Source organism: Fringilla coelebs (assembly GCF_963513975.1).
Source record: "Fringilla coelebs genome assembly, chromosome: 5".
Classification (NCBI taxonomy): Eukaryota; Metazoa; Chordata; class Aves; order Passeriformes; family Fringillidae; genus Fringilla; species Fringilla coelebs.
In genome coordinates this window covers 52762565-52785830 of record NC_140033.1, presented here as the reverse complement: position 1 = coordinate 52785830, position 23266 = coordinate 52762565, and the positions used below count along the sequence as shown (strand labels likewise).

Here is a 23266-nt window from a genome sequence, read left to right as displayed (position 1 = left end):
ATTTCAAAATTAATTACCGAATATTTGGCATATAATGATAATAAAAAACTACCAGGCAAATAAGAATGTACTTTGTATTAACTGAGAAAGCAATGTTTGACTTTACAATGACCTCACTATTCCAGCTCTGAGTTGCAGCAAGGATCCCATATGTTCTTCTTGGATCAGAATGATGAGCTCTGGAATATGATTTTCTACATACAACAAAGTGATAATTGAGAAACTCATCATAATTTATGATGTTGTTAAAGTCAGTGCTCAAAAACTGTTCAGTCTCCACACACTACACCTTTTAAAAAGAAATTTTGTGTAAGACCAAGCAGAAAGGGATTCTAATCACGGCTGGGCCCTTTGCATACCTTGGTCGTCAGTGACAAGTGGGGCCTCATCTGCCAGGCAAGGTGTGACAGGATGAGAGGACAGAGCCTCAAGCTGCACAAAGGGAGGTTCAGCCTGGATATCAAGAGGAATTTTTTCACCAACAGGGTTGTTAAACATTGGAATGAGCTGCCCTGGGAGGTGATGGAGGCAACGTCCCTGGAGGTGTTCAAGAAACAACTGGACGTGGCACTCAGTGCTATGGCCTAGCTGAGGTGGTGGTGGTCAGTCAAAAGTTGGCCTCGGAGGGCTTTTCCAACCTAAATGATTCTGTGATTCTATTACTGTGTTTATTAGCTCATTCAAAGTGAGGAAAGAAAAGCACAAAGGGAAACATATGATGCATGTGTCTCTTCTTGTTGACTTTCACTTTCTATGGATCTTACCAGAAAAAATATTTTAGGAGGAAGAAAAATGACAGTTCTTAAGTACTGTCTGGAATTCTTGAAGTTAAAGAAAGAGCTGTACTGCTGATTTGGGTCCTCTGCCTTTTACTTGAGACATTATTTCTAACGAGACCACTCTGTTGCTATGCTCTTGTCCGTGAAGCTGTAGATTTGAGCTGCAATCTACAGGTGGAGGTTTATTTTCAGATGTGCACCTAGAGCTGCCCTGCTAAGGCTCCAAAGGGTTGTACTGAGTCCAGCGCTGCCTCCGCCGGCTGCTGGCCGTGCGCGCTGTAACCGAGGGGCAGGCGGAGGTTTGAACTCCGCAATTAACAGGCGTGAGAAATTCACCTCCTAGTAATGACTTTACTAACGGTGCTCTAAGAGGGACCATTTTAACTCGTTCTGCTGTTGAAAGCCTGTTTGGGTGCGGCAGCGCCGCACGGCCGAGCTGCTCTCTCTTGCTCAGGAGTGCCTTTTGATCGACACGTGCCGGTGGCACCGGGCAGCAACAAGCCCTCGGTCCGCGTCACAGACTCGTCAGGGTTGGAAGGGACCTCGGGAGCTCCGCTGGCCCAGCAGGCGCTCCCTACGCACACGCTTATATAAGCGCCCCGCCCGTTTCCCACGGATGGGGCTGTGCGCGGCGGCACCGGGGGACACGGCCCCGGGGGCGGCGCGGGCGCGCGCGGGCCGCGATACATAACAGGCTCGGGGGCGCGCGCGCGCCTGCGCCTCCCGGCGGAAGCGGCGCCGCCAGGAGCCGCCTCGCGGCCCCGTGCTCATCCGGGTCCCGCCGAGCCCAGCCGAGCCGCGGGGGGGTGGCGAAGAGCCGGGCCCCGCCCCCCGCCGCGGCCGGCGGCCCCGCGGTACCCCGGCGGGTGGGATGCCCGCCGGGGTCAAGGGTCCCCCGGACGCCTCTCTCTCCGCCGCGGGCGCGCGGCCGTCCGGCCAGGTCTCCCCTCCCCCGCGCGCCGCCGATAGCGAACACACCTCAGAAACGTGAGGGCCTGCGGTCACGTGGGAGCGGCGCCGGCCAATGGGCAGCGGGGGGCGGGGCGGAGCGCCCGGCGCAGCCCCGCGCAGTCACAGGGCGAGCGGCGAGGAGGTGGTAGCGGCACGGACGGCGCTTTTCACGGGTAGGGCGCCGTCACCGCCCCGCAGTCACCGCCGGATCCAGCGCTCACACCTTTCGTCCCTGCTCTCCCCGGCGCGGGGGCTCCGCGGGGTGATGCGTCCCCCCCGGGCGGCCGCTCCCGCCGTGTCCGCCGGGTCCTAGAGCCGTCCGCAGCGAGGCCCCGCGGGCCGCCCCGCCGCCCGTCCGTGCTCGCCCGGCGGCGCCGGGCCATGAACGGCCCCGAGGGCGGCGGCGGTTCCCGCTGAGCGCCCGCACCCGGCATGGGGGTGAACGCCGTACACTGGTTCCGCAAGGGGCTGCGGCTCCACGATAACCCGGCGCTGCGGGAATGCATCCAGGGCGCCGACACGGTGCGCTGCGTCTACATCCTGGACCCCTGGTTCGCCGGCTCCTCCAACGTGGGCATCAACAGGTGGCGGTGAGTGCGGGACGCTGCGGGGGCCCTAATCCTTACCACGTTATGTATTCGGTCACGCTGCCTCCCCGCCATCCCCTCCCCTCCGCGCCCGATTGGGCCGCCGCCAGCGCCGGCTTCCTTCGGCTGCTCGCCCTCCCCGCGGGCCGGCGGTGTTACATATCCAGCCCAGCGCCGGCCCGGGCTGCGGCTCCCGCGGCGCACGTGGGAGGGACGGGTAAGAAGGAACCGGGCAGAATGCGGACCGGTGGGCTGTGGCTTCCCGGTGAGGGGCCCGCTTCTTCTCCCTTCTGGGGGCGGCGGTGCAGTGCCCCAGCGCAGGAGCTCAGAGCGGGGTTGCTGCCGGGCGGAAAACCCTGCGTGGAGCAGCCTGGAGGGCTTGCACCATCTCGGGAACTCTGGGCAGCCGCGAACCCCAGGGCGTCTCCGTCCTGGAGAAACTCTGAAGCTGCTCGCTTAGCTCAGAAGTACATTTTCAGACTAGAGTTCCTGTACAGAAGGGTATCACAAAATATCCTGAGTTGGAAGTGACCCACGAGGATCCTGGTGTCCAATACCTGGCCCTGCATAGAACAACCCCAAGAAACCCACTGTGTGCCTGAGAGCGTTGTCTAAATGCTTCTTGAACTGTGGTTGGCTCTGTGTGCAATGTCCCTTTCTGGAAAGTGCAGATTTGTTCCTGCACCATCGTGCCAGTTGTAATTCTCCTACCCGATATAAAAATGAGCTTTTCTGTAGGTCTGTGACTGACGCTTGCATGCTAAATGTGTGCTATAAGGCAGAGGTTAATAGGACTTCTCTGCATGCTTGTCATCTGAGATTAGTTAAAGCATCACTAGGAATCTGAAAATTGTTACCCTTGTAAAACGGTTGATAATGCAGTAAAGTTTGTGTATCATCTCTCCCTCCGATGTCAGGAACTTGAAGTGCTAGTGAACTTAGCTTGCCCAGACTACAGTGCTAAGAAGTTGCCTAATTATGGAACAAGCACAATGAAACTTACCTTAACACTGAGTCATAGAAGAATGACAAAGTTTAGAAACTTCAGGTTTTAATTGTGTTTACTTGAATGATTGTTCCTTTCAGATTTAATAATTTGTGTCCTAGCTTTACCAACCAGGTAACTTACCTTCGGAGGTTTTCGGTTTCTGTTTTTTGGTTTTTTTTTTTTAGATTTTGAGAGGTTTTCCTTACAATCTTCTTGTTTTCAAGAGACAGACTAAGGATGCTTTTTGTAAACTTTGATTTGATGGTTATTTCATTTTCACTGACAAAAATAACTTATGAATAACTGTTAGATACTTTCCTTATCTGAGATTCATGATATACATTTATTTTATAAGAGACTTTTAAATTGCTTTTGTTTTGAAGGGATAAATTTTTTTAAATAACATTTTGACTTACTGAAGAAGCTCAGAGATCTTAATTTTGTGGGTGAAGCATGAACAGTTACTTAAGTTTTAAAACAATATGGACAACTGGCACAAGTCTGAGTGTTAAGGAAATCATATGTTTTAAGAATGCTTCATAGGTCTTTAATGTGCCCTGCAGTTGAAACGCTGAACAGATTTTGGTTGTATTCTCTGAGCTAGTGAATGATAGACAAATGTGAACTTTGATTCTAGCAGACGGAAGTTCATGTCTTCAGTGCTATTGCCCTGGTTCTTCAATGGCTGTGTAATATGATCATTAGCTAATAGAGTCCTTGAGTACATATGTGTGTGATGTATTGCTGGTTGATGTACTTAAACAGTGTTTTCAGTGTTTTAGAAGGCAGCTAGTCCTTCCACTGCATTTTGCATTTCAAGAAAAATGCCTGCTTTTAGTTGCTGGTTAGAGGGATTGAGTTCGGGGTAGATTACAACTCCCCTGTCCAAAGCGCTTCAAGCAATCTCCTGGTACTCAAATACCCTTAAGGCACATGCTGCACATGGATTTGAGTATGAAGTCGTGCTGCCTGCATAGCCTGATTTTGTGAAATCATCAGGTTTTTTTCAAGTTTAAAAGTACAACAGCTTTATAAAATAACTGGCTGCTAAAGCTCTATGCTTATTAAGGTTCTTCTCAATAATTTTTTTATTTAAATGGACAGTTACTGGTTTGGTATGAATCCACTCTAGGTTCTAGTGGTTTAAAAGATGCTTTTAACCAATGCAGACACATACATTCCCAGTAAGTATACACAAGATGTATGATGCAGTTTTTTGGTTTGCCAGTCTCATTTGGCACTTATAATTAATGAAAAACCATTTTACGTTCTTTTTCACTTGATGATTATGATGAAAATTGTTTCTTACATGCCTGTTGAGTAGGGTGTTGTAGTCAGAAACATTTTATTTAAGACTAGGAGCAGAAGCCCTTCAGCATTAGGAAGGTGAGTCAAATTTAACCTCCTGGTGTGAATTTACAGTGGTCCTTTCTTAATTTGAGTTGATTGACACCAAGTGTTTGTTGTCTTAGTGCCCTGGGCAAAACTCTTCTCTGTCAAACGATGACTAACACAATCTACATGAGGAAAAATGGTGAAAAAATACAAGAAACCAGGAGGTTTAGTTTCTTGTTAGAATATTGTCATTCTGCAGGGTCACCAGTTACGATTTATATTAACAAATGTGTGTTAAATCTGGTAAGTAGCAACCTCTAACACATAGGTGCTTTCTAATTAACTTTTCTGTTTAAACAGTCATATAACAATCAGGGACTAATATTTTTGTGTAATTGCACTATTGAGCAAGTCTAATTACTAAGCAGTCACATGGTCTTACTGACCTCCTTTCTCCTGGCATTCAGCCTACCTGTTCTAAATTCGTGAATGCTACGTAACAAATGCCAGGACCTCCCTCAGCTCGCTTCTTTTTTTTTTCTGGGTCTGTTCTGTTTCTTCTTATTGTTCCTTTTTTCAAGCTGTCAAATAAATCAAGATGTGCTTTCATTGAAACATGCTTTTTCTATGGGATGAGTTCACAGCGTTGTTCACAGATCAACACTTGAGAGAGAGAAGTTACTTGGTGCAGTAAAAGGTGATGTAGAAATGGTGGAGGGAGATGCCAAATGTTAAAATCACACACTAAGGCTCTCTTAAAATTTTGTCAGTTGCCCTTAAATGTTAGGCACCAGAATTAGCTTGCATCTAATTGTGTCAACAAAGCAGGCAAAGAATGTAACTTGCATACTCCAACAAGTAACCATTACCTACTTCTGAAAAAATGTGTCCCTATGTGCTGCTCACAGACTTTTCCATATTAAGGAGAATGGGATCTCATGGTTAACAACATCACCTAGGGGAGAGCTTCATTTAACCCTGGTTTTAGTACAGAGTGATAGTTGATCAGAATACCTGAAAAGAAATGCAAATGTTGTCAGTTGCTGCATAAGGATTTACTTTTGGTAATAATTTACCTCTTCTGGTTTGTCTTTATGGGTATGTATGTCTGTCTTTATATGCTAGTTAAAACACTTTTTTTTTCAACCATTCCTGAAGAGAACAGGTTTTACTTTTAAAATAAGAGTAATAGAATTTTCTTTGTATATCTCTTAGATTTTGTGAGAATATTGATGTGTTCAACATCCTTCAAAGTTAGCTGCTGCTGTTATGGCAGATACTGGTATTGACTTCGGCGAGAGAAGGGAGGTGTTTTGGGGTTTTTTTCCACACTCAAATTTCAAGCAAATAAAAAACACCTGAGGAAAAAAAAAAGTTTCATTTCCAGGACAATCACTGCAATTCATGGAAATGGGAACTTGTTTAAAAAATAATGCTTAGACATCTTTCTGTAGTATCCATTAAATTTTGCTATTCTGTGCATCTGGTTTTGAAAATATACTTAGAGTTTCAGCTTACATAGTTATGATTTGTCCCACAGAGATGTATTTATTGGATGGGGGATTGGTAGAAAAAGTTTGTCAGTAGATTTAATCTATAAGTGGTTTGAATTTCATATGTGTAATTCAGGCAGACAAAATTTGTTTATTATACTGCATTAATTTTTGGGGACATGCTTAATATATAAAAAGGAATGCTCAGAAATATTTATTACTTCCCTGATGAAAACATCCCTTTACGTTTGTTTTTATTGTGTAGCACTTAGAATGAAAATCTACGTGAAATCTATTTATGAAATATTTAATATGAAGCCCACCAAAGGCACTCTGTCATTCCCCTTGATTAGACAGGGAGTAGAAAATACAGCAAAAAGCTTGTGAGTCAAGATAAGGACAAGGAGAGATCACTCAGACATTACCATCGTGAGGAAAATAAATTCATTTATTACCAACCAAATCAGAATATGGTAACTGAAAATAAACTAAATTCTTAAAGCACTTTCTTCCCACTTCTCACTTCTTTCTGGGCTCAACTTCACTCCCATTTTCTCAACCTCCTATCTCCGAAGAACACAGAGGGATGAGGAACAGCGGTTTTGGTCAGTTCATCAAATGTTGTTTCTGCTGCCTTTTCCTCAGGGGAAGGATTCTTCACACTGATATTTTCTCCGCCACGTCCTTCATGGGCTGTGGGTGGACAGCCTTCCTCTCAGTGGTCTTCACCACAGGCTGCAGGGGAATCTCTGCTCTGCTGCCCTCCTTCCTGACTTAGGAGTTTGCAGAGTTGTTTCTCTCTCATATTCTCATGCCTCTCTGGCTTCAATGGCTCCTGAGCAGTAATGTCTTCCTCCTGTCAGATATGTTATCCCAGAGACGCTACCTTGGCCAGCAAGTGGCAGGTCTGTGTTGGAGCTGTCTGGCATTAGCCTGGAAAGACAGACAGAAAGCTTCCAGCAGCTTCTCACAGGAAGCCACCCTTGTAGCCCCCCAGTACCTTGTCTTGTGGCCATGCAAACCCAGTGCAACCCAGCACACCCTCTAAGGAGTGGCTTCAACTCTAGAGTGGCGTGTGCTGCTTGGAGCACTTCTGTTCACCCAGCACACTAAATTGAGGATGATTAATCTGTGAGAAGTCTGTAGCTTCCAAGAAGTTGCATTTTCAGATGGGAACTTTTTGGTATCCGCAGTTAGACTGGAGAAACCCCCCAGTACCATACCCCTAGGCTGGCTCACCTATTCTCTTCTGCAAAAACCATTTTTTACCCCAAAAGTGCCTGCAATTCAGCAACTTCCTCTATAATTTGTGTTATAAGATCTAGCCCTATGATTTACAAAGTACGTCATTGAGGCACACTGACGTATGTCCTCATGGGTTTAATCCTGCACTGTTGATGAAAGGGTTGGTTCCACCCTTTTATGATAGCACATAACCCTGTGGTGAGCCAGTTTAGCTCATCAATCTGTCCAAAAGAGATTAATTACCAGTTTTGGTGGGATTAGCTCTGTGGTAGATTGTGCCAGCAAAAAGGTCATCATATTAGTAGTGAAGAGGCAAAGAGTGGGAAGGGCAGGTAGCATTTCTTTCAGTGGCAGTATAGATTTGAGTCAGATTACAATGGTCATATCACTCTTGGCCTGCATTGCTCATGCCTGCAGTAACCACCAGGTGTTTTTTGGAAGGTGTTTTTTGTTTTTCTGTGGCTTGCCATTTTTTGACACTCTTTGAACTGATATTGCTGAAAATAAGTATTGGCCTTTTTACTGTGTTGGGAAAAGATGCAATTTCTTTTTTGTCAGACTGTCAGAATGTGAGAAATAAGCCTGCTAGCTGAGAAATGACACTGTGCCTGTTTCCTTATTTTGGTGAATGATCTTGTATCACCAGATTCTGTAAAATAACTATTATTCAGTTGCCCAAGAAGACTGCACTGGCTGGTGTGGAGGGAGCATGCAGTACTGCAAATTGAATTGTGCTCAGTAAGTTGGTTTTTCTAAAATAGCAGTTACTATAGGCCAGAAAAATTATAGTGTGCATCTATACAATCTGGACTCCAAGGTTGATCTTGAAGGAGACTTAGTTCCTCAGGTTAAGAAATTTTGACGTTTCAGACATATGGTTTTATATCACTAATCTCCAGGTTTGAGGATTACCAGAGAAGATCTGGGTCATGTGTTCTTGATATGTAATAGTATGTGGACTTCAAGTATTAAAGGGAGAAATGTGATTTTGAAACAAGTCCATAGGAGTTTTTTGGTCTTCCTTCTCTTGGGACCAATAGTCTATTTCTGTTTTATTTTACAAATGTATCAATAGATCACATTCTTTATTTGAATAGGGCAAGGTAATCTGTCCACACCTCATAGTGTTTCCTGCTATGGTCACAAACAGGGAGGGTGATAACCCCCAACAAACACCATCTCTGATGAATGTGAAAGCAGCTTTTTTTAGACAATCAAGAATTCAGAATTTTTTTTTTCTTTAACTGATCAGTATGTGGCAGTGTCAATGAATTCTGCATCTGCTCTTCAAAGCAAGTTATTTTATATTATCATTCTCTTTTGGACATTTTAATTCAATAAAATATATTTTCCTCCAGTTTGGGAAAATGTCTTTATCCCAACAAATGGAAGTTACTCTTTAAATATATTATGCAAATATTGCAGAAAAGCCTGTTTATCATTGTACACTGCCTGAACTTTTCAGTTTCTAGCAGTTTATCTACAGCATGGAAGCCTTTATTTTCAGAACTGGTTCTTTTCCATGCTGTGTCTCAGTGCCTGGCAGGTTTTCAGGTTAGTTATATAACCTGTGATAGGAGGAAGGTCAAGCTGCCAGCCAAGTCGGCCATTTTTCAGTGTAGAAGTCACTCTAAAGCCTGTGATGTTATGAATTTGCATACTGAAAGAAACCCTTTGCTTTTGGGAATTTTGTGACCTTCCCATAGTGACCTAAAAAGGCAAAAGTCAGCTTGAGCATGTGTGGGTTGTGTAAGTAGTCTAAGAGTATGTGGCTTTATGTTCCATGGGCTTAGTAATTTGCTTATCACATTTTAGCAGGTTTAGTAGCCCTACCTTTGGCTACCCCTAGGAAAGAACTGGATTTGGTTACCAGGGTAAGAACTTCATAGTGTTTTGGTGCAATACATTTTGCTTAGATTTCTCAGAACTCTTAATTTAACATGGAGCAAGGTTAGTTTCTGTGCTTCTGTGTACTTTTGGCTTTCACATTCTTTGCAATCTAGGTCAAGAGGTGAGTTATAATTGCAGTGTTCTTCTAACTCCGAAGCCTTCATTTGTTTTTCAGGTCACCATAAAGCATTTGCTTTCACTGCTTTGGAGTTTTGTGAGTGTAAATGATTTTTTATAAGGGAGGAAAACTGCAGTGGAGGTGAAGGATAGACTGGAAAGGACAGGTCAATATTTCAGTGTTCTGTTTCAAGTGTGTAAGTGGAGATGGCTGTGGCAAAAGTCCGCATGGCTATCTATACTTTTGGAACAGTTAAAAATCGGAGTGCATTCTGATTACCAGTGGAGATAATAAAAATCAACACATGAGCTTTGTTAGCATTAGTTTAGACAGTAGTGAGCTGCAGTGAACAGAACTTCCTAAAGTATGCACTTTTCTTTTAGTAAATTCTGTTCTTTGTTGTTTTGTTTTTTTTTTTAACTATTTATTTTTAAATTTCATTAGTATTTGAAAGGTCTAAAATTCAACTTTGGTAAACCTGGGTAGGAAATAAGAATTTCATAATATTCAAGGTTTTGAAAGTAAACTAGTATATTCAGGTGTCAAACTGTTGCTTAAAATGTCTTTGAAAAGTGCTAGTGCAACAACTTTTTTGCAGTAAGATAAAACCTCTTCGGTTTTATCAGAGATGGAGAGGATTTCTTCCACTGAACATTGATTAGGATGTGTCCTGCATATCTAATTTCTGTATTAACAGGCATGTGATGTACACCTGAGCTTTTGTGTTATGCATTGCTTCCTTGTACAACTAAACTTGAGAAATTTTCTGAACCTGTTTCAGAAGTTTACTTTATCTCAGTGTTTCTTAATTTATGGAAAAGCATTTCCCTTCCTATTCATTCTCATGCATTTCTTCTTTAACATCTGTATGTTTGTGGCTCTTTCACAGACATGAAAAGTACAGGCTGTAAAATTCTTGCCCTGAAGGTTTGTACCCTTTCAGAACACAAACCTGTATCCCTTCAGAATTACAAACAGAAACATTGAAAAAATTCTCTTTAGGCTCAAATGGAGAAGTTGTGAAGTATGAATATATATGTTACTAATTCTTCAGTGATGGAGATGAAACATCTACAGTACAGGTTACTTAGGAACAATTCCTGTAAGGAAAACTTGGATTTTTCTATCTATTTTTATCTATCCAGCGTATGAAATCCATGACCTAGGAAATGCTTCATTTTTTATAGTAAGGAACTTGTGGCATTCAGTGCTTGCAGATTTTTTTTTTTTGGTTTCTCAATGCCAGTGTTCTACTGACCTTGTCGGTGAGGGGTAAACTCTGCTGCAATTGAGAGAGAGAGAGAAAAAATGATTGAAAAAACAGAAATAAGACGGTAATTTGCATCCTACAGAGAAATAAATAAAGAGGTAACTTGTTCATGTAGGCTGCTCATTACTTCATGCCTTGTATAGTTCATAAAACATGATCATGGTTTGAATGGTTGCAGTTTTGCTGTGCATTAAAGATACAGAACATCATAGCAAACATTTCAATTTCACAATCTCTGCAGTTCTGAAGTACTGGTGAAGCATCCAGAGAATTGCCATACTGCATTTTGTAGAGCAGCTGGCCTTGAAAATGGCTTTGATTTCTAATAGATTGGATTCACTGAAGAATGGGCTAAATATTGTCTTGCTATGTTCTCTATAGAGTTTCCTCTGTTGAAATTTTCTGTCTGTAAATCCTGTGACATCAAATGATTTTTCTTTACATTCTTTCTCCATCATACTTTATGTTCTAGAGATTAAACAAACTCATTTTTTTTTTTTTCTAGAAGTCTGAAAGCTGAAGAAAACATTGTGGCTTTTAGCAGAGATTACCTAATATTTTCTCTCTTTTTCCTGTCTCGTGGGAGAAGCATGACTACATCGGCAAAACTGAGACATTCATTTAAAAGAAAATATTCTACACAGTAATTTTTGCCATCCAGGTTTCAGAAGGGTCTTTGGGCGAGGAGGTTACATTTCAATTTTGTTCTTTGTAAGTCTTGCTATTAATGAACTCAAAAAGTCTAAAGCATGCAAGTCTTCATGGGGTTGATCAAGGCAAGGATGGCATGAATTATTTGTTTTATTTGTGTTGCCTAGGAATAATTCCTGTGACTTTCCTTCATTACTTTTCAGTAGATGACGGGCTGGGTCTAGTTTACCATGCCTTATCCACATTTCTTTTTAGAGAGTGTAACTGTTTGCTGTTTACTGCTCTTGCACAGTATTTCCCAAATCGCATGAATGTTTCCTTAAAGGTCTCTATGAGAGACTTCAATTTTTTTTTTTCTCTAGCATATTCTTTCATTTCTAGGCCCTGGAAACATTTCCTACTATGTAATTTCTTCTGTTTATGACAAAGAAAAATGTTGTAAGTTGCTGTGATAGTGACAGTCGTGCTTTAATTGCTTTGTATTTTCCTCTTTTATTTCAAGGCCTTTGTAACCTGAGGAGACCTGTGTAAAATTAATTTTCATCATATAGTCATGGTGCTTTTCAGTGAGTAGGGGTTTTTACTGGTTGAAATTTCCTTCCCGTAAGCTAGTTGCCAATAAATTTACTGTTGAGGAGTACTTTATTTCAGCAATAGTGTGTTTTTCTTCTAAACCATGAAGAAAATCATGAGTTTGTGGGGGATAATGTGGATGTTTCTATTTTTACAATTTAGAATTTGGCTTTTTGCATTCTTTTGAATATCATTCCACCAACCTCTCTTTTTTCAGTCCCAGCATTGAAACATTGTGTTTGTTAAAGCAAAATTCTTAAATGCTGCATTTGCAGCATTTGAAGAAATTCTTACTCCAATTCTTTACTGCTTCCATGGGAGACAGCACAATGAAACTTCAGTTTTTGGCATTGGAGGTCACACTTCGAAATAGAAAAGTGTTACTAGTAATCATGTGCTGCTCTTTCAGCAGCAGTCTTTCCTATTTCTTTTCATAATCCTGCACTTTTTTTCCTTCTATTAGTCTGTCTTTATTCCAGAACCCTACCTTTGCAGTTGATGCTCTTTGGCTTAAGTGCAGTAGTAAAGTAAAAATAATTTTTAGGCTTTTTGGGTGTTTTTTTTTACTGTCCTGTTTGACGAGTATGGGATTTTCAGAAGCAGTTATGTCATTGTAAGTGGCTTGTTCCCAAATGAAATGGTGCGGGAAATTTAAAAAATTCTTCCACTTGCAGTACAATATTGTCACCAGTTGCAGTATTTTCCTGCTGAACTTAGAAATTTTAAGAATACCTAAGGTAAAATAAGGTTTGGAGAGCCTTTTTGTGTGTTCTTTGTTTTTCTGCTTTCATCATATGAGCTGTATTATCTGTCAGAAGCTTTCTGTTGACTGGAGTTTTAATTATGGTGTACTGCATGGTGATGCCTAGCTTGCCTTTTCTTGGAATGAGTTTTCTTTTTCTTGGAAAGGTTTGTCTCTTGTGCTTGTCTCTTTAATTTTACCTTGAATGAAAACTTTTGAACTTGATTGAATACATTCATCAAAAAATACCTAAGTACAAGTCAGTGTGATTGATGTTTGACTTATTTCTACAGAGATAATTATTTCCTTCCTTAGTTTAAGAGGTGAAATTTTTTCCTTTGTCATAAGGAAAAATGCTGGTTTTAACAGCAACAGTAAACAGAGAATTATGTAACTCAGCATTTTTTCCTTTGTGGTACCTTTGTGCCTCCCCTCTCCAGTGCATGCAGGGTTAAATTGGGTTTAAAAACATGTGAGCTTTACCTGCCATTCACCAGGGTTTTTCTTTTGTGCGGATTTAATGTTATTTAGACCTGTAATAAAGGATGGTGTCCATTAGCTTGTGCTTGGATGGTGGTACAGGAACAGCCTGTTTGTGCCGAAGTTTAGTGCCAGCTGTTGAGTCTGGCAGGGGACGCGCTGTTCACGAGCGCCTGTTCCTTTTCACACCTTCCCTTTCCATTCTTTATCAGCTCCTCCGACTCTGAGCGCTGCCGTGGCACTTGCTGAGCTCCTAGGACATATTGGGTTTCATGTAACCTTTAGCCACCGACATTTCTGAGTATGACACAGAGGAAGAGTAGAACCGACCCGCTGCTTGTATCTGCTCAAATGAAGCCTTTCTCTGTCCCTGTTACGAATAAAGTTCAGCCATGGTGCAGGAATCCTCTCGGAGCGGCTCGGTAGGGAAGGAGTATTCGGATCTTGCTACAACGGTTACATATAACTGGAAAAGTAGGTCATTGTGGCAGGGAGTAGTCCAAACAGCCGCCCGGTTGCTGCAGCAACGACCTACTTTACGAAACTATTTTTGTTGATTCATATTGAAATGTTCTTCTTGAAAGTGCTATAAGGAAATGATCAGGTTAGGAGATATGTAACAGTGGAAGCTGCAGGCTTTGTGGACGACTCCTGCCCTCCTCCTTTCCCTCTGCCTCCCCCCCCCCCACCTCCCCTGCCTCCGTGGTCTTGTCCCCTGATGTTGAATATAGGAGGATTAAAGCAAATAAGGTTTGTTTCTGCTCTAATGAGGAGCAGCTTTTTTTTTGTCTGAAGGTTCTGCATAACAATAATGCCTGTCATTGGTGATTATGTTTCCAGAGTTCAGAGCCTACAAATCTTCCCTTATAAATATTGTCTGTAGAAATAACTTTAGAATTAAAACAAAACAAACAAACTAAAGAACCACCTTTTTCTTGGAAAAGATAAAATGTTGCTGGAGTACTGGAACAGGCTCCCCAGGGAAGTGGTCACAGCGCCAAGCTTGACAGATTTCAAGAAGTATTTGGACAACACTGTCGGGCGCATGGTGTGATTCTTGGGGCTGTCCTGTGCAGGGCCAGGAGTTGGACTCGTTGGTCCTTCTGGGTCCCTTCCAACTCAGGATATTCTATAATTCTATGACTATCACTCCTCTGGAATGCTCATAGTTTCTCTTGATATTCAACTGCTCTTATACTAACCACTTTTCTGCAACAAAGTTTATCCACATTCCAGAAGGTGGGCTTGGTGCCTGCCTCTTTTTCTTTCTTTTCCTTTTTTTTTTTTTTTTTGTAACTGGCAATATTGTTGTCTGAGTCTTCTCTTTTGCTATTAATTCTAATCCTCACTCAAGCAAACTGGAAAAAGTACAGCGCTTCTGTATAAAAGGATGTTCTCCAATTGTCTACCTTTATTCTTTCAACAATGTAAAAAAAAAAAGCTGTCACTGGTGTTTAGGAAGTGAATTTTGGAAATCCACTCCTGTCTTCTAAAAGGAATGGGTAGATGGGGAAAATGTAAAAGTACAGTTGTTACAGTAAGTTTCATTCTTCATAAAATCTTTATCTAAACTACTATGACTTGGGCAGAGGTGACTGAGTATTATTCCTTAGTTACCAGAATCTTCTACTTAACTGTCCTATGTAACTTTTTAAGGTCAGTTTAGTTACTTCAAGTGATGTACCTTCTGTTGGTCCTGACCATCAGTATTGCAGAGAGCTGCTGAAGCTGTGGCAGATGAAAGAGCACATTTATCTAGAGGTTATTTGGATTATTTCATCTCTTGGGTCTTGAGCTATACTTCAGTTCTGTTTCTAGGACTTATGTGACTGAGCTCTTTGCATCTCCTGCGTCAACCTCTCCAGCATGAGCTGAAGAGTTACCTCCACTAGTCTGCCCACATGCTGAGATAGCTGAGGACAAAGTGGAGGTTTCAGAATTTATGCAGCTTGATAAACAAATCTGTGCTTCAGTTATTTGTTTGGGGGGGAGGTGTAAATGTTTTTTTTTCTACGTCATTATTACTCAAAACCCTGAATAAACCTTCATCAAGTTAACTTTGTATTCAGCTATAAATGACTAATTTCAGCTTTGAAAGACTGATTCAGAAAATTTTGGCATTTTGATTCATAATAGTAGCAATGGGAAGTTAAGATAATGCTGAATGTCTGACCACCATAAGGTGACACCAGTCAGTTTTTAATTAAGATTTCCAGGAATAGCTTCAGGTTATTTTTTTTTTTCATTTTCCAAACTTTCTAGCAATTTCTTGGTAGAAAGTGCTTACTAAAGGATTTCATCTCTATCCTTAATTATCTTTTACTGGTTTAATAGATTTTTGAGATGTGGAAGCCAGAGATTATGGAATTCTACGTTAAGGACTTGAAATTTATCCAATGTAGTTGAGAAATGTATTTATTTAAGCCAGTGTTTTATTTCCAGGAAACATAAACTGCAAAATTTTGCTAGCACTAATTGTAACCTTAAAGGGGTCACTTTAATTTAAGGAGAGGAAGAAGGTTTTATTAAAGTAAATTAAGGGCAATATAAAATCTGTCCTTTAGAATCAGGTTGCAACATTGTCTTGGAGTGCTCTTATTGTGCTTATTCTTTTTAAATGAGCCTTAGCTGTCATGGACAGCTTAGATTGCTGAAAATAATGTGGCTGAAATATTTTATAAAGCAGGCCAGCTCTTGTTTAATTACATCAAGCCTTAAGAGCTGCTAATTTAACATGAGAATAAGTTGGTTTAAATTTATGTATGACCATGTCTGTGCTCTCAAGTAACTCTAATTTTGTAATTTGGTTCTAGGTAATATTTCCCCAGTTGTCTCCAGTATAATTTGTTTGCTCTTGGTTTTCCTTTATGGATCCAACTAGTTTCTCTCTGGAGAGAACAGACATAAACAATTAAAGTCAAATAATAAATACTTGATTTATCAGATTGGAATTAGGGGATTAGAAAAAAATAAACACAGAATATGTACGCTAAAGAACAAAAGAGACTAAGAGAGAGATTTAGGAAGCTGTGGGCTGGTTAGTCTTCTATTACCAGCAGACTGACCTTTGTAACATGAAGTAATTTGAAATGTTCATTTCAAGTTATATGGGAATAATTTAGGTGAGTAATGGGTGCCCTTTGAATGTGAATTTAAGATCTAGACTTCATAGAAGTTAAATACACCATTTGCTGTGATGTATGGCTCACAAAATAGGAACAAACTTCGTAGTGCTATTTCATGGAATCACAAAATGGTGGGGGTAGGAAGGGACTTTGGAGATTATCAAGTCCAACTCCCCCCCTGTAGTGGACACTGAGATGGCTAGAGCCCTGTGGAGGATATAAGCCTGAGATAAGGAAATGCTGAGTCAGAATCGCTGAGCCGAGTCTTCACTTAGGTCCTCTGGCCTAGCTTATCTCTCTGTGACCCCATAGGCTATTCTCCCTATCCCTTACAATTGGTCAGTTCCTGAGCCCCCCTAACCCTATATAAGAAGCACCCTGGCCCATTCTGGTAGAAGAGCTGTCATCAGAACCCTTCGTGAACTCCCTGCAAATAAAACCATCGTGGAATCTCCGAGGCTGCCTTCTCCTCTCTCTCCGTCTGCTTTGTGGAAGCCACTGCAGCCAGCACCTTAGCAAGCTAAGAGCTGAAAATATAAAAGAGCTGAAAATCACTAAGAGCTGATAATCACTGTGCTTGCTAAGGTGCCAGGCTAAGACAGCTCTTAGGGTTCGGAGACTTGTCCTGCGGAAGGCTGAGCTGCCCGGCCCAAGGCTGCTCGCCTGAGGAACCCTGGTCCTGCACAGATCTCGCTATCCAGCTAGAAGCGGCCCGGCGGCATTACACACCCCCCTGCTGAGGAGGTTGCACAGGATGTGTCAAAGTGGGTTTTGAGCATCTCCAGAGATACTGCAACCACTCTGGGGCCTGTTCTAGTGATCTGTCACTCCCACAGTAAAGATGTTTTTCTTTATATTCAGATGGAGCTTCCTGTGTTCTAGTTTGTGCCCATCGTCCCTTATTCTGTCACTGGGCATGCCTGAAAAGAGTCTAGCCCCATCCTCAAGATATTTATATGCATTGATAAGATTCCCTTTCAGTCATCTCTTCTCCAGACTACACAGACTGGGCTCTGTCAGTCTTTGCTCATTAGAGAGATGTTCTAGTCCCCTTATCCACTTTGTAGCCCTCTCCTGGACTTTCTCCAGGAGCTCCTTGTCTTTCTTGAACTGGGCAGCCCAGCATACCCACCCACAACCCTGGACACATGACTCTGGGTAAGGTCTCACCAGTGCAGATCATCTCCCCTGACCTGCAAGCAGTGTTCTTCCTAATGCATCTCAGGCACACTGCTGGCTGCTGGTTTAACCTGTTGTCCACCAGGAATCACAGGTCTTCCTCTGCAGAGAAGGTCCTTCCCTGCCGAGCTACTTTCCAGCAGGACAACATTTAACCTGTACTGGTACTTTCATGCACTTCTCCTGTTCTCCATGGCCTTTTAAAGGTTACGGAGAGGGGATGATGGTTTAACAATAATACCTGTCAGCTCCCTCAACACTCATGGATTCATCTCATTGGGATCTATGGATTTCTGGATAGCAAGCTTGACTGAAGGATATCTTATCTGATCCTCCTTGACTAAAGGAAAATCTTCCTTTTCCTGGACTTGCACTTCATGCTCAGGGATTCCTAGAGTCTGGCTTTAACAATAAAGACTGAGCTAAGAAAGCATTCAGTAACTGTGCCTTCTCTGCATGCTTTGTCGCCAGGGCACCCACTTGATTTAGCAGCGAGCCCCTGTTTTCCCAGTCTTCCTTTTGCTACTTGTAGCAAAAGGTAGGAAAGAAGAAGCCCTTCTTGTCATACTTGACATCCCTTGCTAGATTCCATTCCAAATGGACCTTAGCATTCTTTGTCATATTCCTGCATAATCTTGACAGCATGCCTTTATTTCTCCCAAGTGGCCTGTCCTGTTTTCCATATTCCGTAAATGTTCTTCTTGTGTTTCAGTTTTGTCAGAAGCTCCTTATTATCCATACAGGTCTTCTGATGCTTTTAATTGATTTCTTACTAATAGGGATGCACTGGTCCGTAGCTTGGGAGGAATGATGCTTGAGTATTAACCAGCGCCCTTGGATCCCTCTACCTTCTGGAAACTTAACTCATGGGATTCTAACGAGTAGGTCCTTGAAGCAGCCAAGAGTAGATCTCCAAAAGTCCAGGGCTGTAATCCTGCCTATTGCCCTGCTTCCTTTATCTTTGGGGTATTATGAATGTCTTTTGAATAGGAGAAAAAAATTGTGTGTTTCCTTCCTTTGGGGAATGCTAACCTTGAAAAGTTAGTTTGGTTGGAAAGAAATTAATGAGGGATGGTATGTAAGGAAATTTTTGCCCAATGTGAGATAGGTTTGATTAATATCAGTTTGTTGTTCCTAATTGAGCAGTACTGCTTGCTGTGGTTTATGTTCTATTCTCTCTCCATATCTGAAATAGTCTTTTTTCCTTAGTGTCAAAGAAGATGCACCCAAAAGGACTCAGTTTGGAGAGATTAAATTTTAAACATGATTTTCTCTTGATTATTGTTCAAAGCCCTTTCTTTCATCTATTTTCAAAGAATTGCTTTTTTTTTTCCTGAGAACCTCTTTTACGGCTGTACATGGGCTTGGATGTATCTTGCATTTGTCGTCCACCACAGCTCTGCTTTGGCTTAAAGATTATAAAGGTAGTAAATATTAGGGGGGGAAAAAGCCAAGTGACACACATCATGGTCAATGGTTGGTTTTGTCTTTCAAGTGGATCAGCTATACTAAGTTATAAAAGATGCTGTAGTGTTGAATTGCTCCCTAAAGGAGCTGTTTTTTCTTCGCTCACTGTAGCGCAACCTGCAGGAGATTAGTTAACTCCCACAGCTGCTTCACTTAAGTATCTAAAGTTTAGTAACATGAACTTTTTCCTGCCCTTGTGTATAAGCTCAAAGGATAATACTTTTACGAAATGTATTATTGTATGCCACTTTAGGATGTGGAAGTTGGATATGGGATTCATTGAAACAGTGTGGTACAATAAAGGATGCCTCTGTGACCTTGATTTGGTAACAGGACAATACTGCTGTGGCTGGCTGCCAAAGGATGCTGTGGAGTGTACATAACACTTAAATCCTGTCTGAGCTTAATCTTCTTACAGTTTCGTAAGAATATACTGCTTGCACTAAGACTTGTTGGTTGGTGACAATCAGACAGGAAAATATACTGGTAAAATACGAAATATTTGTATAATGGGACATCAAGTTTGAGATACATCTCAGTGCCTAATACTCAGTTTTGCTTTTTGATTTGGTAGTTGCATTGTGATTCCTGTTGAAATTAGTATGAGATGTATATTTGCCTTATGCTGAAATCTGCTTCTAACCTAATCAGACATATGGCAAAGTACATGTGAAAGAAAAGTGCTCCTGCTCTCTCTCTCTCTGAAGAGAAATGAAGGGTACGTGATTTGTGTGATTAATACATTAGGGTCTAATGCTGTAAATTATACTCTCTCTAAATAAAATGTGGTTGGTATTAAACAGTGTGTAATATTCTTTTTTATTGAATCCAGCTCTACTAAACTCTGAAAGATGAAGGAGGAGTATCTGATAGCCTTGTTGGAAAAAACAATTGAACAGGATAGTAAAGGTAGCAGATATTAGGCTGCCTAAGATAATTCTGATAGACAAAGTCTGGGTGGCAATCAAATACCCATAACAACATGAGTCTCTTGTTTGACAGCTATTCTGTGGAAATTGATGGAAATCAATGGCTTGGTGTGAGGACTAGTGGATAGATAAAAGGTATTTAAAAAGGACAGGTTAAACACAAGTTTGGATGGGTTGCTGGAAGTTGATCAGTCGTGGGTAAAAAGTATTAAACTTAAGAACAGAACAAGCTTCAGCACTGTTCCTTTTCACTCAAATTCTTAAACTTCCTCTCAGAATGAGAGAGGCTAGCTAAATTCCTATATTTTGTGTGTCTGTGCAGTCTTAACACTCCTGCTAATGGTCAAATTCAGAATCTGGATTAGTTCAGAAAACTTATTCTTAATGGTTTAGCCCACTAGCATTTTCAGATGTGAATAGCACCTGCAAGAGAAGTCACTGCATTTTAAGTCCCCTCAGTTCCCAGCAACTGCCCTCATTTTGTACTGGCAAGGATGGTTATATGTGATTGTGGTTTCTGGGTGTTTATTACTGCTAAAAATAACCCCAAACAAGACTTGAGGGTAGCCTTAAGTAGTGTGTCTGTAGGTATCGTTCTTGCAGGTCTCCTTCCTAAATAAAATTGTTACCTTTCTTACAGGCTGCTCCTGACTTCTTCCCTGTATAGTCTTTAATCATGCTAATAATGCAGAGCTAGGAGTATTGTGGGATGTAGTGCTTGCTTCAGGTCATTTTGTTAATGGTTAACTGTGTTAACAATTACTTATTGAAGTTTTTGAATAGCTAGTTCAATGGTATCAGTTTCTTTCAGTTGCATGGTAGCTAAAATTATGAGCTGTATTATGCAATTATTGCCAGTTTCTGGCAATTAATTTATATTTTAGACCTCAAGCATACCTTGTATGATTGACAGCAAGGAAGGTTTGTGGAGTTTCTTGGAGTCAACTGCTAAGATTTTATGTACATGTCTTTTAAAGAATGAAGTCTTCAGCAGCTTTCATGAAAGTTCTGAATATCATAATTAGATGTCTCTGGCAAAATGTGTGTAATGCTCTCTAAGAATGTTGCTTGCAAACAGGGATGCTTTGCATCCCCATGTTAAAATATGTAAGTCTTTTCTGCCTCCCTCTATCATGTCAGTTGTGCATGTACCTCACATCACTTGCTAGTGTGAAATTATTAGTGAACATTTCCTTCTGGTTTGCCTAAGGGATGTTTGAGATTAGATACAGAACACTGGGCTGATGCTCTAATCTGATAATTATCTGGGCATCCTTTTTGTGTCTCTTAAAAAAGTTTTTAGCTCATGTAATTCAAAGTGCAAAAGAAAGTGCTTTCCCATTGACTCTTAGGTTGAGGGCAAAAAGTCAGTTTAGATTGAAGGTTCAGAAATGTGACCTGTTATTGCAGGGGGAGATTTAAATATCTTCTCATTACCAGAGTCTGATATAAAGTATAGTAGAGTTTAAGTCTAGTAGCTCTTACTTCATAGATGCTATGAAGAAACTTTGCCTCTAGAGCTCATTTATTGAAAAGAAATACTTTTTATGAGATGAAGGTTTCATATTCATTTTCAATTAATAGACTAATTTACTATTCTTGTGAAAGGAATGTGTTTGTGAGCATTTTGGTGGATCGTTTCAGAGAGAAAGGTGAAGTAATTTTGCATTCAGTTAAAGATGCTGTGCTGCTTCTCTAAGTTTTAGGGGTACTAATAAGAAAAAGAGGAGGTAAAAACTTTGTTTATGACAAGTAGTTGATTCAATTACTATGTTTCTTGGTATGTTTTTAAAAGTGATTATCTAAGAAGGTTCATATTTAATTGAATAAGGCTCTTTGCAGGGGAGATGGGACTAAGATGACCTTCAGAAGTCCCTTTCAACCCAAACTATGTTGTGATTCTATAAATCTGTGAAGGCTTTTGTGTTAGACAACTTCTATTAACACTTAAATAAAAAAATGCCTTTAGATGTAGTGTAGCATAAATACAGTGGATGAAAACAAAATAAGTGATTAATTATTTTCATCATATTTTGTTAAAACATTTGGTTCAGCTGAAAGAGTCAAAAATGCTTAATAAGTGGCATGCTTCTTCTGAGAAACTCAGCTGAGTGTGTGTTCTGGAAGTCAAAAGCAGTGTTCTTTTGCATTGCTATTACTCTAGATATTGTAAGGTCACTGGAGTTTGATTTGGTTGGTTATTTTTGAACAGTGTGCTTTCTGTGAGTCTTGCAACACAAGCTGTGGTTGGGCTGTTTTTAATTTGTTCTGGTTTTTGTTGTGGTAAGGGGGAGTGTGTGTGTCCCCTGGGCACCCTCCTGCTCTCTTCCTAAATATATTTAACAGTTTGAGTCTACACTGTTATTTTTGTTAAGTACCTGAAAGAGTTTTATGGAGATTGAAATGCTGGAGTGTGGTGAGAGATAAGAGAGATAATAGAGGGGATTCGGGGAACCAACAAATAGAGATTAAACAGTATTAAGGGCAAGTTTAGGGATCTTGGATGTGAATTGGAGACTGGGTCAGTGCATGTTATCTTCTTGAATAGGATTTTGTTCCAAGCCTCAACTAGAAGTTATATATTGTGATCAGTCAGGTGGGAAGAAAAGAGACTAAGAAAATAGAGGGAACTGAAATGACAGTAGGAAAAAAATCAAGTTTTCTGAAATACAGGAATAGTCACGAATATTTTATGTCACCAGTTTCTTTCCACAACCTTTCCCTCTACTATGAGATGAGTTTAGGCAACAAACAAACAAACCAGTGTAACAACAACAAAACTCCATACAACCAAACCACAAAAAAAAAGCAACAAAAAATCTGACCCCCTGGATTATTCTAAAGGTATCCAGAACAGTATTGCAGTTTGTCTTCCTAGTGATTTGTGAAGTGTATGTGAATGCACATGCTTCTTGAAAGTGAGATTCACATAGATAAGACTAATTATCATTCCAGGTTTAAAAAAAACACGAGAAAATGAAGCTGTAATTTTCAGAGTCCAAATAGAATTGACTTTGTCCTGGGGACATGGGGCTCAAGTTCTCTCTGATAGAAGCATATGCAACTCTCATCTGATTCTTAAAATAACTCCTGCATGGTTTCTAACTATATGAGTATAGAGACGTTTCTTCTTCTTCTTCTTTTCTAACTACCACAGAGTTTTTTCAGAACAAAACTGAGCAAAGGGAGAAAAAAGGAATTTCTGGTTTGTTCCAGTTATTAAACATCTAAACATGGTTTGCCAGCCAAGAAGCCATTGTATTCTTTTGTGCTGGCTGCCAAGAGGCCTGTTCTTACTCTTTCAGGTCAAGTGAGCCACATTGTAGGTATTTAATAGCAGCCAGGGGAGGTTCGTCCCAGCCTTTTAGATATTATTTTTGATAAGTTTTTTCCCCATGTAAAGTTGGCAGCAATGTGTGTTAGGTAGGCATCACTTACATGTTGCTAATTACTTAGAAAATGGA

At 41.0% G+C, this 23266-nt stretch overlaps 1 protein-coding gene across 1 annotated transcript in view; it reads left to right on the top strand.

Moving 5' to 3' along the window:
* The first annotated feature begins 1845 nt into the window (after positions 1-1845).
* CRY1 (cryptochrome circadian regulator 1) overlaps positions 1846-23266 on the top strand; it is a 40080-nt gene continuing 18659 nt past the window's right edge. Inside the window, exon 1 of the mRNA XM_084206906.1 lies at positions 1846-2320. Coding sequence (XP_084063032.1) covers positions 2163-2320 — 158 coding nt within the window. The 5' untranslated portion in view covers positions 1846-2162. The remainder of the gene's footprint in view (positions 2321-23266) is intronic.